The sequence below is a fragment of the Phocoena sinus genome, chromosome 3 (assembly GCF_008692025.1).
Source record: "Phocoena sinus isolate mPhoSin1 chromosome 3, mPhoSin1.pri, whole genome shotgun sequence".
NCBI classification, from domain to species: Eukaryota; Metazoa; Chordata; class Mammalia; order Artiodactyla; family Phocoenidae; genus Phocoena; species Phocoena sinus.
Genome location: NC_045765.1, coordinates 107,958,613 through 107,971,940, shown reverse-complemented (window position 1 = coordinate 107,971,940; position 13,328 = coordinate 107,958,613). Strand labels below are relative to the sequence as shown.

The 13,328-nt window shown below is 37.7% G+C and overlaps 1 protein-coding gene across 7 annotated transcripts in view; it reads left to right on the top strand.

Moving 5' to 3' along the window:
• The window catches only part of ATG10 (autophagy related 10), a 243,037-nt gene that overhangs the window by 127,968 nt on the left and 101,741 nt on the right, over nucleotides 1-13,328 (top strand). For all 7 annotated transcript variants that reach the window (XR_004349283.1, XR_004349287.1, XR_004349282.1 and 4 more), the window contains one exon: nucleotides 11,580-11,718. Coding sequence is in view for 1 of the 7 variants with exons in the window: in XM_032627481.1 (XP_032483372.1) it covers nucleotides 11,580-11,718 (139 nt within the window). In the remaining 6 variants the exon portion in view is untranslated. The remainder of the gene's footprint in view (nucleotides 1-11,579; nucleotides 11,719-13,328) is intronic.

Genomic DNA, 13,328 nt, shown 5'->3' with positions numbered 1-13,328 from the left:
TACTTTGTTTATTTTTTTAAATGAAGCTTTACTAATATTTAAACGTGGACTCACACTGGGTCTTCACGCAGTTCATTTGTCAGAAGACCAGAAGTCCTATATGTTACTCAAGGCATCCGAAAGGGAATGGGGAGCCAGGTGCTAGGAAGGGGCCAACATTGCTGGTTTACTCCTACAGGCTTTTGTTATGTATCACAACTTATTGTGCCCTGGATTTAGTGGGATGATCTCATCCAGTTTTAGTTAACACAACTCCTACTTGTCAGACTAGGGACTTTAAAGATCCCTGCCAAGAAACTTTAATGAACAACAACAAAAACAAAATGGCAGAATGTAAAAACGACGATATAATCTGATCTTTCAAAAAAAAATTCTCTCTCCAAATTTGAAGTTAAAACTTCTTGAGATAGGATTTATATTTACTCTTATTAATGATCACCCTCAACCTGTGTGTATGTTGTGCCTAATGATCACATGAAGCTCTCTGTGTTGATTGGCAACTCACTGAAAAGCATCTAGAGCATGAAGACAAACCTCTTAGGACTTGGAGAAATGACTGAAATGTGTATGTCATGATTTACTAGGCACAGCCAGTGATATATGTCTTCCACGTGGGTCATCTTTTTTAGCTGTTGCAACCATTAAAATCACCTACCAAAAAAATGGAGAAAAAACTGAAGCCAGACTTTTGAAATGCCATGTCATAATTAAGATTTAAAGCAGAACAAACAAAAAATTCTGTAGCGTATTCAGTCAAATTGCTGTCATCAAAATATTACTGGCAAAAAAAGTGTCTGTACAATTACTAAATAACTGTTTTTCAATAACACTTTATTTACTGTGTTGATTTACACATTTGGAACCCAGGGCTCTTTGTCTATGTGCAGATTAGAACAAGATTCTTTATGAAGAGGAAGGAAGTCACATCTGGTTCTTCGGAGTCCGTTTTGAATTAAGGCTGTGCCCCTGTGCTGGAGAGAGAGGCAGGACTGCCGGGCAGGCAGGATCTGGGCGTTTGGTGTCTGGGTGTATGGTCATCCAGGACTGTGACCAGGGCTGGGTGCTCAGCAGCACGGGCTCTGAAGCCAGGAGCCCAGTGAAACGCTGGCAACTCTGTGCTCATTTGCATGTGATTTACATGTGTGACCATTTAGGTGCTAACTTTTGCAATGGGTACTTTAAAATCAACATTTCTGCAACTTTATTCAGCCACAGCCACTGCCCCATAAAGCTGAGGGCAAAATGGGCAAGATGCCCAAAGAGGAGATGAGGGCAAGGGGCCAGTGAAGGTCCTGTGGTGCTCAGAGCAAAGAGCAGAGCGGGACGCCTACTTCTATCAGTGCCCAGATCATCACCTAACTAAAATAATCACTGGGAAAATATTTTTCCCTCATCTTTGTCTTATCCATGAAGGTTTTCAACTTTAATCTTTTAAAATGTACATAGTATATTACACAGAAATACATGTTCATAACTGATCAGAAGGTAAATATACACACATTAAAGATGAATGCTTAAATTTTTTGATTCCAGGAATCACAATCAAAAAAGTTGAGAGACCCCTGATTTATAGGACGGAAATGATAACAGAGAGTTTATGCTCCTTCCATTCACTTATTTCATTGAACAAATATTGATTGAATGCCTACTATTTGCCAGGTACTGTTCAAGATGCTTGGGATATCTTAGTGAATAAGTTAGGCAAAAACCATGCCCTCGGGGCACTCACGTCCTAAGGGATGTGTGTGTGCCATAGCGTAGCCTTTCCCTGACCCCAGACCAGATGAGGCCCCAAGATACATTCTTATATTTTTATAGCACTTGCGACACTATAATCAAAGAATTGTTTATGGAACGATTTGGTTTTTCCTGCACTCTCCCTCTGGTTATAAGCTCTCTGAGAGCAAAGACTGTGTCTGTTCTATTTCACCACTAACTCTCCAGTGGTGGCACCATGCCTAGCGTATTGTAGATGCTCATTAATGGTTAGTGAAAGAATATTTGCTCTGTCTGCACACACTGTGTACATGTGTACACATGTATGTGAGTTGGCTCAAAGCTGAGAAAGAAAGGCGTGGGGCATTCTCAAGCAGAAACTATTGCTGAGGGCAGGACGTGTAGTGACAGAATGAAGTGTGCAAGGAGAATTTTTAGTGTCTGCAAGAAGAGCTTGTTAGGAAGAAGCTTGGGTGATTAGAAGTGTTCCTAAAAATCTATCTGGGTGGATGATATGGTCATTGGACTAAAAAATAAAACTTGCGGAATGGGGATTAGGATATTAAAAGGGTCAATCCTATATAAAACTGGTTTATATTTGAAAGAACTGAAACAAAAAAGGTAAAAACCACACACAAAAAATTTTTAGATGTGGTAAAATTATGTATACTCTGGGACTCTGTGCATTTTCTCTAGTAGCATTTATTGTGATGATAATTTTAATGATTTGTGTGATTGTTTATCATATCTCTTCCCTTTAGGGCACAATGTCTGCTGTTGGTCTCCCCTCTGTTCCCAGATCCTAAGACAGAGTCTAGAACAAGGGTTGGCAAACTGTGGCCAGCTTCCTATTTTTGTACAGCTCACAAGCTGAGAACGGTTTTTGCATTTTTTTTTTTTTTTCGGTTTTTGCATTTTTATATGGTTGAGAAAGAATAGTGTTTCATGACACACTAAAATTATATGAAATTTAAATTTTAGTGTCCATAAATAACATTTTATTGGAACAAAGCCACAGTCATTAATTTACATATTGTCTAGGCTGCTTTTGTGCTACAGTGGCAAAGTTGAGTGGTTTTGACAGAGACACATGGTTCACAAAGCTTAAAAAATTTACTACCTGACCCTTTAAGAAAATGTTTGCGGACCCTTGATGTAGGATATAGAAAATACCCTATAACATTTGATGAATGAATAAATAAACTGATCAGTATACCTACTATGTGTCGGATAGTTTTATAGTTTATCTTGTTTAATACACTTTAAACAAGGAGAAAGTGCCGTCATTTAACAAATAAGGAAACTCAGGCTCAGAGGGATTAAGTGGTCTGCTCATCCAGAGAGTGCAGAGTCAGAAACTGAGCCCAGGTCTAAGTACAAATTCCATGCCCTTTTCCACATTTGACTATACTATGCTTCTCTAATATCTAGATGTTTTTATCTGAGATTTGAATATACACTTCCACTCCAGTAGAAAGATGAGAACGTTCACTGTGCTCTCATTGCTGCTGCAATAGTATTGTTTAACCACCCCCCAGCCCCTATCTTTGTCCTGGCACAAGCACGAGGTATGCGCTTGTGGAAATTTTTAAGGGGTTCTCCTAGTAAAAGAGCCAACAAGCAAACAAATGAAGCCTATTCACATCCACGTAATCCAGAGACAGTTTTGAGGAAAGGGAAGGAACTCAGGCTCACTTGTAGAACAGTTCACAGCTGATTCCTAGACATGATGTTTCTTGTGCACATACCGAGACAGCCCCTCCTGAAATTACTAGTGCTTGCCTTTTGGTCTGTTTATCGAGACCTTATCAGTTTCACTCTTTGGCAATGAAAGTTACTCATTTCTGGATTTGAGTGTAGACGTTTATTCATATGCTGAAGGAATTTGCAGTTTATTCATCAAGACAATTAAAAATCTCACGTGTTTAAATTAGGGTAGTGCCATCTCTTACCTTAGAAAATTACTTCAGCCAAACTTCAGCCTGTTGGATTCAATTATCATCATTCTTTGAAGGCTTAGAATTTATCATCCCTTCAGGAAATCTAATGAAACATTCTAAGATAGAAAAAAATAGAAAAGGGGGAAAGTTCACCAAATGGAGACACAGGTCCTTTAATAAGGTTCTTCTTACTACTTATAAAAATACAATAGGGCTTCCCTGGTGGCGCAGTGATTGAGAGTCTGCCTGCTAATGCAGGGGACGTGGGTTCGTGCCCCGGTCCGGGAAGATCCCACATGCCGCGGAGTGGCTGGGCCCGTGAGCCATGGCCGCTGAGCCTGTGCGTCTGGAGAGACCACAGCAGTGAGGCCCGCGTACCGCAAAAAAAAAAAAAAAAAAAAAAAAAAAAAAAAAAAAAAATACAATAAAAGGAAATTAAGGAAGGCCTTAAGACGGACTCATAGGAGTGGGCACACTATGGTCTATGGACCATAGCTTGTTTTTGTAAATAAAATTTCACTGGAGTATGGCCACCTCTATTTGTGTTTGTCCCAGAACTACTGAGTTCAAAAGCAGAAGTTTGGGAGTGGAGCCCGAGAGTCAAATGTTTAACATCCCCTACTCCCCCAAATCCCATCATCTGTGCAGAGTGAAGGAATCCTGGGCCTGGAGCCTGGGGGCTTAAATTTGTGCTCTGGCTCAGTTTCTTACTTGCTGGGTGACCATGGGCCTTCCTCTGGAGCAGAGGAGCAAATGGCATAACGTACACAAATGTCCTTAGAAAAACTGTGAACTGTTGTAACTGAGGCTGGTCTTTCTTATGTAGCATGCAAAGGGTAACTCTGAATAGAAACACATTTGACTGATTCTGAAGCTCAGAATACTAGGTAAAAGTCTTTCCCTTTTCCTTTACTCAGTCATGATTTACATAAGTAATCTCTTGTTTTCATATCCCTTATCCTGCTAATTCTTTTGCATTTAACTTCTCAGAAATCTTAAAAAGTAGATGAGAAGAACCTGAGTTTTCCTTTAAAAAGTGCTTCTGAGTCCTTATTTTTTTCTAAGAAAACGATACTTTTTATATATTGTTCTGATGTAAGGACTGATCATCATGGACATATGTTAGGTACCTCTAACCATTATTACTATTCCCTTCTGCCGGGGAACCTGTGTTCTCTGGCACGGAATCTCAGAGGCAGCCTTTTCTGCAGTCCGCCTTGCGCTCAGCTTAGTTGCTAGCTGCCCAACTCTGGGTTCAAGCTGTCTTGCTGTCTCCCGCACAGTCCTAAAGGAAACATGGCCTTCGAAGCACAATGGAGCCAGCAGTAAACATCCAGAAAACTGCCAGATGTGCTTTGGCAGGTTTCTGTGTCCCCTCCCTACTGCCTTGCCCTTGAGCATGCCAGGCTGCATCGGATTTAATCCCGCACAGGAGACAGATTCTTTCTCTCAGTGAGAACCCACATTGGCCATGCGGATGCTAATTCGCTCCCCTCTGATGGAACTTGGAGAGCAAAGAATGGCACCCCTTTCTTTCCAAAAAAAAATCAGGAGTAGTGATAGTGTTACTGGGAAAGGGGGAGGCTCACTGAGATGCTATCCTTGGGACCATCTTGGTACCAGTGTCACCCCAGATGCTGTCAGACACACGCCTGCCTGGTGTTGAACTCTCTCTTGCATACTGGATGCAACATTTACAGTTGCTAAAAGAATGCCATCACTTGCAAAGTTCTTGTGACAATCACGCACTCAAAAGCCACAGAGATCATGAAAAAAAGAGTCATTCTAGGAGTAAAAATAGTGAAAAAACCACCCCACTGTAAAATAATGAGCACGTGAAACAAAACAAAACAAAAAGGGCCTGCTTACTTAGAGTCCCACATAGGTAGGTTATTTTTATAATTCATTTAAAATGTTTTAATAATTAAAATTCTTCCTTTCTTAAGGAATTAATTTTTCAACGATTTGTCCAAAGGCTTTGTCAGTCTTTATCACTTCTGAAAATATTAAAAGGATGTTGGCTCAGGAAAATCAAGTGAAGTTTGTTACACAGTCCATCTTTCCATTAGATGGAAAGATTAGATGGTTATGTGTCCACTCATGGATGCAGCTAAAGACTGTCCTGAACCAGTACTGTCCCTCTGTCACTCTTTGGCTTCTTTGCTACGATTCTGGCCTGTAACTGTTAGGTTTGAATTAAGAACCTGATTGGTGGAAGATAAACAAATAGAATCTCTTTCCCTCAAGGGACATTATGAATAAATCTCATTGCTTATGTTTGCTCAGTAATAGTAATAGAGATTTCTAGTCATAGAAAAAAAGTTTTTCTTCCTCCAATTACTTTTCCCTGTAGGCTAAATAGAGATATGGATCTCATTTCCTAAGCACAGTACACTATTTGGATTTGCTTTCAATAAAATATCTATGAAGTGTCTTTAGCATGATCACTATTTAATGAGATTTAGTTGTAAAGCTTAATTCATATCAGATTTTCTAAATGAGAGATCACTGTCAACTTATTGTTAATTGAATTCAATAAAATCAAGGTTTCTATAATTAATGTGAACTACTTAACCTTTTAGCTCTTTGAATGCATGTAACTTTCTAAACACAGGTATCTTCTCATTTAATGAAATAGCAACATTTTGAGGAAAATAAATGTACATGTGACTCCTTTTTCTATTAACACTTAATATCAAATTAAATATATCCAAATCCTCTTTAAAACATAATAAAAGAAAAGTAATAAAATATTAACAAACGTACTAAAAATGTTAATAGTAATCTGATGGTGTCTAGAACATCAGTCCAAATTAAGTATATAACAGTTAAGAAAGGGCATTCTCCAGTACAAATAACAGTGGTTTCAGGATCAGTAGATGTGGGTCATAGGCCTGCCTCTGCCTCTAATTATCTGGGTGACTTTGGGTAAACCACTAACCTTTTTGGGCCTTCTTGTTTGGATCAGCAAGGTGAGTGTTGGGCGAGATGGAATGATTGAAGTTCCTTTCACTATTAGAGTTCTGTGATTCTGTATCCTGTAACATGGTAGCAGAAACTTTTGTTACCTTAAAAAAAATTTATGAGAATTAAAAATATTCAAAAAATTAGATTGAAAGGTATAAAGAACCTGCAGACCCATCAATCAACCCCAACAATCATCATTCCTTGGCCAACCGTGCCCCTTCCACATCTCCATCCACTGACACCTCTCCTGTGTTATTGTAAGGCTAATTCCAGACATCAGCCTCTCTTTATCAATGTAATCCCTCTGCCATCTGTACTGTTAGCCCTGAGGTCTTAGATATTGTATTTTGTTTTTAACGAATCTCAAATTGTCTAGCTATTTTTTCCTTTTCATTTTTTAATTGAAATTTTAAGATAAATACAGATTCACGGCAGTAATAAGAAATAATCAGAAAGATCCCACGTACCCTTAACCCAGTTTACCCCAGTGGTAACATCTTGCAAAATTATAGTGTAATATCACAACCAGCGTATCGGCATAGATACAATCCACTGATCTTATTCAGATTCCCCATTTTATTTATACTGATCTATATGTGTGTGTGTGTGTGTGTGTGTGTTTGGCTGTATACAACTTTATCACATGTGTAGGTTCATGTATCTACCACTGTAGTCAAGATATAGAACAATTCCATCATCATGGACTCTTCATGTTATTTTGTAACCATACCCACCTCCTTCTGCCCATCCCCTCAACACTAATCTGTTCTCTGTTCTTCATTTCTAAAATTTTGTCATTTTAAAATGTTATATAAATGGAATCATACAGTCTGTAACCTTTTCAGATTGGCTTTTATCACTCCATAATTACCGGGAGATTCACTCAGGTGATTGTGTGTATCAACGATTTGCTCTTTTCATTGCCGAGCAGTGTGGGATGATGTACCACAATTTGTTTAACCATGACCTGCTGAGGGACATCTGAACTGTCTCAAGTTTTTGGCTATTCTGAATAAAACTACTATGAACATTTGTGTACAGGTTTTTCATTTCTCTGGGATAAATGCCCAAGAGTGTAATTGGTGGACTGTATGGTAATTACATGTTTAGTTTTATAAGAAACTGCCATATGGTTTTCCAGAGCGACTGTACCCTTTTATACTCCAAGCAGCAATGTATGAATGATCTAGTTTCTTTGCATCTTCACCAACATTTGAAGATGTCACTGTTTTTTATTTTAGCTATTCTGATAGATGTGTAGTGATAACTCATTGTAGTTTTAATTTGCATTTCCCTGATGGCTAATGATATCGAATTATTTTTTATATGCCTGTTTGCCATTTGTATATCATCTTTGGTGATCTTTTGCATTTTTACTCCTCCATTTACTTCTTTTCAGAATTTAGGGTCAGGGTAGGCTTGCTGGTAAATCACCTATGATGTTTGTTATAATATACTTAAACGGGAGGAACCAGATCTGCAACTGCTGCAGAAAATATTGCTTACCAGTGTTCTCAGCTCTGTGTTAGAGTCTCTGGGAACACAAAGATGAATAAGACAAGAACCTTGGTCATTAAGTTCTAAAACCATCTGGCACTTTGGGAAAGGGAAGCAGAAAGTATGTAGAAGTCCGAGATTTCCAAATTGCATGACTTCATAGGATGATATTTGCATGGGCATCATGAAGGTGACCACGAATGATGGAAAGATCCTAGCAGAAACAGGCCAAGAATTCAGTTCATTTAATATGAGTTAAGGATGCAAAAATGTCTTTGCCTGTAGGTGGCTGCTCAGAGCAAGGGGCTGGGTTGACATAGCAGCACTCGCAATTAGAGGACAGGTACTCCGGCCTTCAAATCCTACAAAGGTACTCAGCTGCCAGTGAGAACAGTGACTGGAGTGAAACTTCTGATAGCTCTTGAAGAAGCTTTTTCTGTCCCCTCTCTCTTATTCTGTGGGCCTCCAAACTGTTCCAGAGAATCTGAATCTATGTCTAATTGATCACCAGTTGCAAGAACCTGGGGTCAACCCCAGCACATACCTGAGTGCTTAATTTGAGTTTGGGTGAAGGACAGTCTTTCCGGGAATTTTATCCTCCCTAGCAGGACTGAGTCTCAGGCAGATTATTTCTGAAGTTTTGTGCAGAAATTAATGACCGAATTCAATATTTATTTACAAACTGGACAGTGATGGTCTAAGAAGAGAAATAGCTTAATAGAGAAGAATAGGGAATAAATACACACATACACACAAATCTAATTTATGGTAAAAGTGGCATTAAAAATCAATGGGAAAATGATGGTCTATTAGAAATCGTTTGGGAAATATTCTTACCTCACACCATACACAAAAACAAAATTCAGATGGATTAATGATCTAAATGTCAATTTAAAAACATGTATGTATGTGAGAGAGACAGAGTATGTGTGTGTAGAATAGAGGAGTTTAACATTTTTATATTTTTTAAGGATGAGGTGGGACATAGCAGGAGTCCTTCTAATGAAGATAGATAACTCAGAAGCTGCAAACAGAAAATGTACAGCTTTGACGACATGAAAGTAAAAAAAAAAATTTATGATAATATGTACAAGAAACAAAGTTAAAAAAAACTGAGTGAAAGTGTTTTATACACACACACATACATACCACACATATACTTGCACACCTTTGTTTTTCTATGGTGCAGAGATGTATATATTTCTAGTAATAAGTTATTATTTCTAATATACAAAGAGTTTGTATAATTCAATAAGAAAAAATGGAAATTAAATATCAGAAAACTAGGAAAGGAATAAGAACAAGCACACCAAAGAAGAATATAAATTACCAATAAATATATGAGTAGATGTTTACTTTCACTAGTAATCAAGGAACTAGAAACTAAAACAAAAATATGACATTTAAAAATTCATCAAATAGGCAAAAATTAAAAACAAATAGTATTCAGTATTTATGGGAATTGGGAAAGGGCATTCTTTTACATTTTTGCTGGTAATATAAATTGATACAGCCTTTTTCTGAGGACAAATTGGCAGAATCTATTGAAATTTGAAATGTACGTACTCCCTCATACATTAATGTCACCTTTAGGAATCTGCACCATAGAAAAACAGAGGTGTATAAAAATATATGTGCTAAGATATTCATGGCAGCATTAGTTGTAGCAGAAAATTATAATTAACCTAAAATATCTAGCAATATGGAAATGTTTAAAAAAACACACACAAAACTATGGCATAGTCATATATTGGAATGTAGTGAAGTCATTAAAAGAAGGAACAAAATCTGCAGCACTGACATGGCAGCACGTGCTAGTATGTTCATGAGTGAATAAATCAAATCAAGGAACATATGTATATATAGCATGACTTAATTGGGGATGCAGAGGTGGGAGGGTAGGTGGATGTATGTGTATAAACGTGTTTGCAGACCAAAAAATAAAAACGACTGGAAAAATACACAATGACCTTTTGAAAATTGTTACAAATCTGAGGTACTGAAGTGCTGGGATGAGGGGAGTTTCACTTTTTTTTTTTTTTTTTAATGTACTTGTGCAGTGTTTGCAGTTATTTTTAATCACAATGATTTAATAACGTTACAAAAGAAAAGAAATTAAAAATGCTAAAGAACCCAATCTTTGACCAAAAAGAAAGAATTTTGGTTAGAAGAATTGCTTTAAAAGAAGACGTATTTATCTTTGCCTAATGAAAATTTAAATAAAAAAATAGACAAAACTCTTCCTTGCTATTGTATTAATTTTCTGTATCTGGAATATTTATTTTAGTGGTTTCTCTTTGGTTATTTAATTCATTGTGTTTAATTGATAGTGTTTACTGGAGTTTAGTGAAAAGCTATTTTGTAAATATCTTCAATTGTGATTTACCTAGTGTAATATCTCCCCCAGTGAATTGACTGTGAGTGGGGAATTAGTAAAGCAGATAACATCTGGAGAGTAGTATGTGGCTTTACTTATCTCTACAGGAAACCTTATTTCATATTGGTAAAGTTCGAAATCTTTCCTGTAGCTCTTCCCGATTGTTCATTGTTGTTACCGTTTTAATGAGAGGGAGAAATGAGCCAAACCAACCTGCTTCTTTCCTTCTACTAAATTAATGTCAAAGGAAATTCTTCAGCCCAAATAAATAAGTGAATGTGGATGGAATCAGATTCTGACTCAACATGTTCCAATTAATTGCTTCCAAACGTTAAGATACATTCTTAAGAAACCCCACACATATTAAAAAATCAACCAGTGGAGAATGATTAGGTGAGAAGTGAACTAGCTTAGAACCATCTTTGTTTAAAAAACCTCATTTAAGTTGACATTAATATTTACCATCTACTCTATTATAAATCAAGATTTATTGTAGAAATGTATCAAAGATAACACAATAATAAAGAAAACAGATTCATCTCAGGTTTTGAAATGTACCTAACAAATTCAGCCTCTTGCAAAATAGCTTTCTTATTCAAAATGGAACTGGGAATTGTTCAGCACACAGTGAATCACCTTTTGGCAAGTACAATAGAATCTTTAGGGACATTTCGCAGTATCTTGTTCAATTGTTAGGATGTTTTTAGCTTTCACAGGTAAGGAAGAAGGTAGCTTGTATAGTCATCATCTTGTTGCTAAAATTGTACAGTAAAGATTTTTCAGAGTGGCTGTTGCAATAGATCTTTTTACTTTTTTTTTTTTCTCTTCCTGTTTCTTTACCCAGAGCTGCTTTGTCTCTCAAAAACAATCTGGAATTACTTAATGCTGTTTTCTGGTTTTACTATTTACCCAGGACTCAAATGTTAAACATTAATGTGGGAAACTCCCTTTTCCTTACCTCATGGTCCTATATTTATTTAACTGTTATTTTGCAAGAAGAAAACCTCATCTTTCTCTCTCTGTGTTAAAGGACTTCTTTTTATTGACAGACACATTTAGTTTTTGTATTTGCTTTTTTTCAGGAGGCTTTAGAGCCACCCCTGGATGATTTTGAGGTGACGGAGACCACCACGGCAACTGAAGTGATTAAATATGAGTATCATGTCTTATATTCCTGCAGCTACCAAGTGCCTGTGCTTTACTTTAGGGCAAGCTTTTTAGGTAAGACCATGTTGGAAGCTAAATGTAAATTCATAGCATTTACATATAAGGCAGAAAGCAGATTTGGAAAATTATTCTTGAGAGAAAAAAATAGAGTTAAAAATAAGAAAACTGTGGGTGAGGTAAGGTTTTACCAGTAAATTTTCTCATGCTTTAGAAAGAGTATCAAGACTTCAGAGTGAATGATATCATCCCAGCCTTAAGTCTGATCTTCAGATTCTTGGCCTCCTGCCCAGCGTTGACTAAGCCCCCTGGCCCTTTTTCTTTTCTTTACTTTAAACAAGGAGGAACAACTTAAAGCTACAATGTTTATTTACTTCTAACTTTACAGTAAAAATTTCTTTCAATCTCAAGTGATCCCATTAACTCAAAAGTCCCCATGTCTCCTTCCCCAAGCACAAATTATTATTTCAGGAACTGTTTATCAATCCATTTAAGCTATATTTTAAAATAGCACTAACATTTCCTTCGGCCATCTATACATCTCCAATACCTCAGCTTCCTGCGATGCTGTTACTCAACTCATCCCCCTTGCCAAGAAGGTGGAACACCCTGTCTCCTCTGAGGCCTTGGCTAATAAAGCTTATTTAATGAGCAGCCACGTGGAGCCCTCACCCTGCAGCGCAGCCGGGACTCCCCCCCTTCATGTCCTGCGACTTAACCGGGTCAACATCTTGAGGCCCCTCCACCCTGGGCTCAGAGACAACCCCAGCCCACCCCTACCCTATCTCTCCTTTTCTGTCTGGACTTATCAGCAGCATTTTGCATTTTGAACAGGCTCCTAACCTTTTCTGGATAGCTAAGACATCTGAATTTAGCCAGTGATATTTTATTTTTAATTAAAAAGTAGCTTAAGCTGCTTTGAATGTGTATTTGGTAGATTTAATCACTTGCTGCCTTATATTGTTTAATGGTCTCTAATTTTGCAGTGTTGGCGGTTTAACAAGCACTTAGGATTTAAAACACAAGAACAAATTCTCATAGACTCCCTGGTGAGAAGATTTTACTCTGAGGTGCAGCTCCTAAGAACTGACAATTTGGGGTAAATTTTCAACATGGAACATGGGGAGTTGAGGACACTGATAGTTCACCAATTCACAAACTCTTGCTGTAGATTTATCCGTATGATTATTACAGGCCTTTAAAACACTCACTTTATTGTAATTCTATTGGGTTTGGAGCCCAGAGGTTAAAGGAAGTTTCTTGTTAGTGAGCTGTGTTATACTAAAAAGTAGAAGGGGATACATATATTTACCAGAGGGAAGAAAAATGTCCTTCTAGGTTTTGGTTTGCAAGGGCTCTACCCAGTACCTTCTGGATTCAAAGCCCTGTCAAGGCTGCAGGTAGAGGAAATAGGACACTACTTCTTCAATACTGTACTTTCATATAATTAGTATTCACCATAAGCAGTTAATCACCAGAGAAGAGCTCCCAGAGACAAAACAAGTTGTTTAGCTTGTCAGCGTTAGGGAATCGGAGGTGCTGAAACATGACTGCTTCTAGCTGGAAGTGGGTCTTGCCGAGGCCGGCGGATGAGCTCATACGTGTACTTTGCTCTTATGTGCCAACAGCTCCCCTTACAGTACAGCACAGTAATTGTTCCTGCAAAT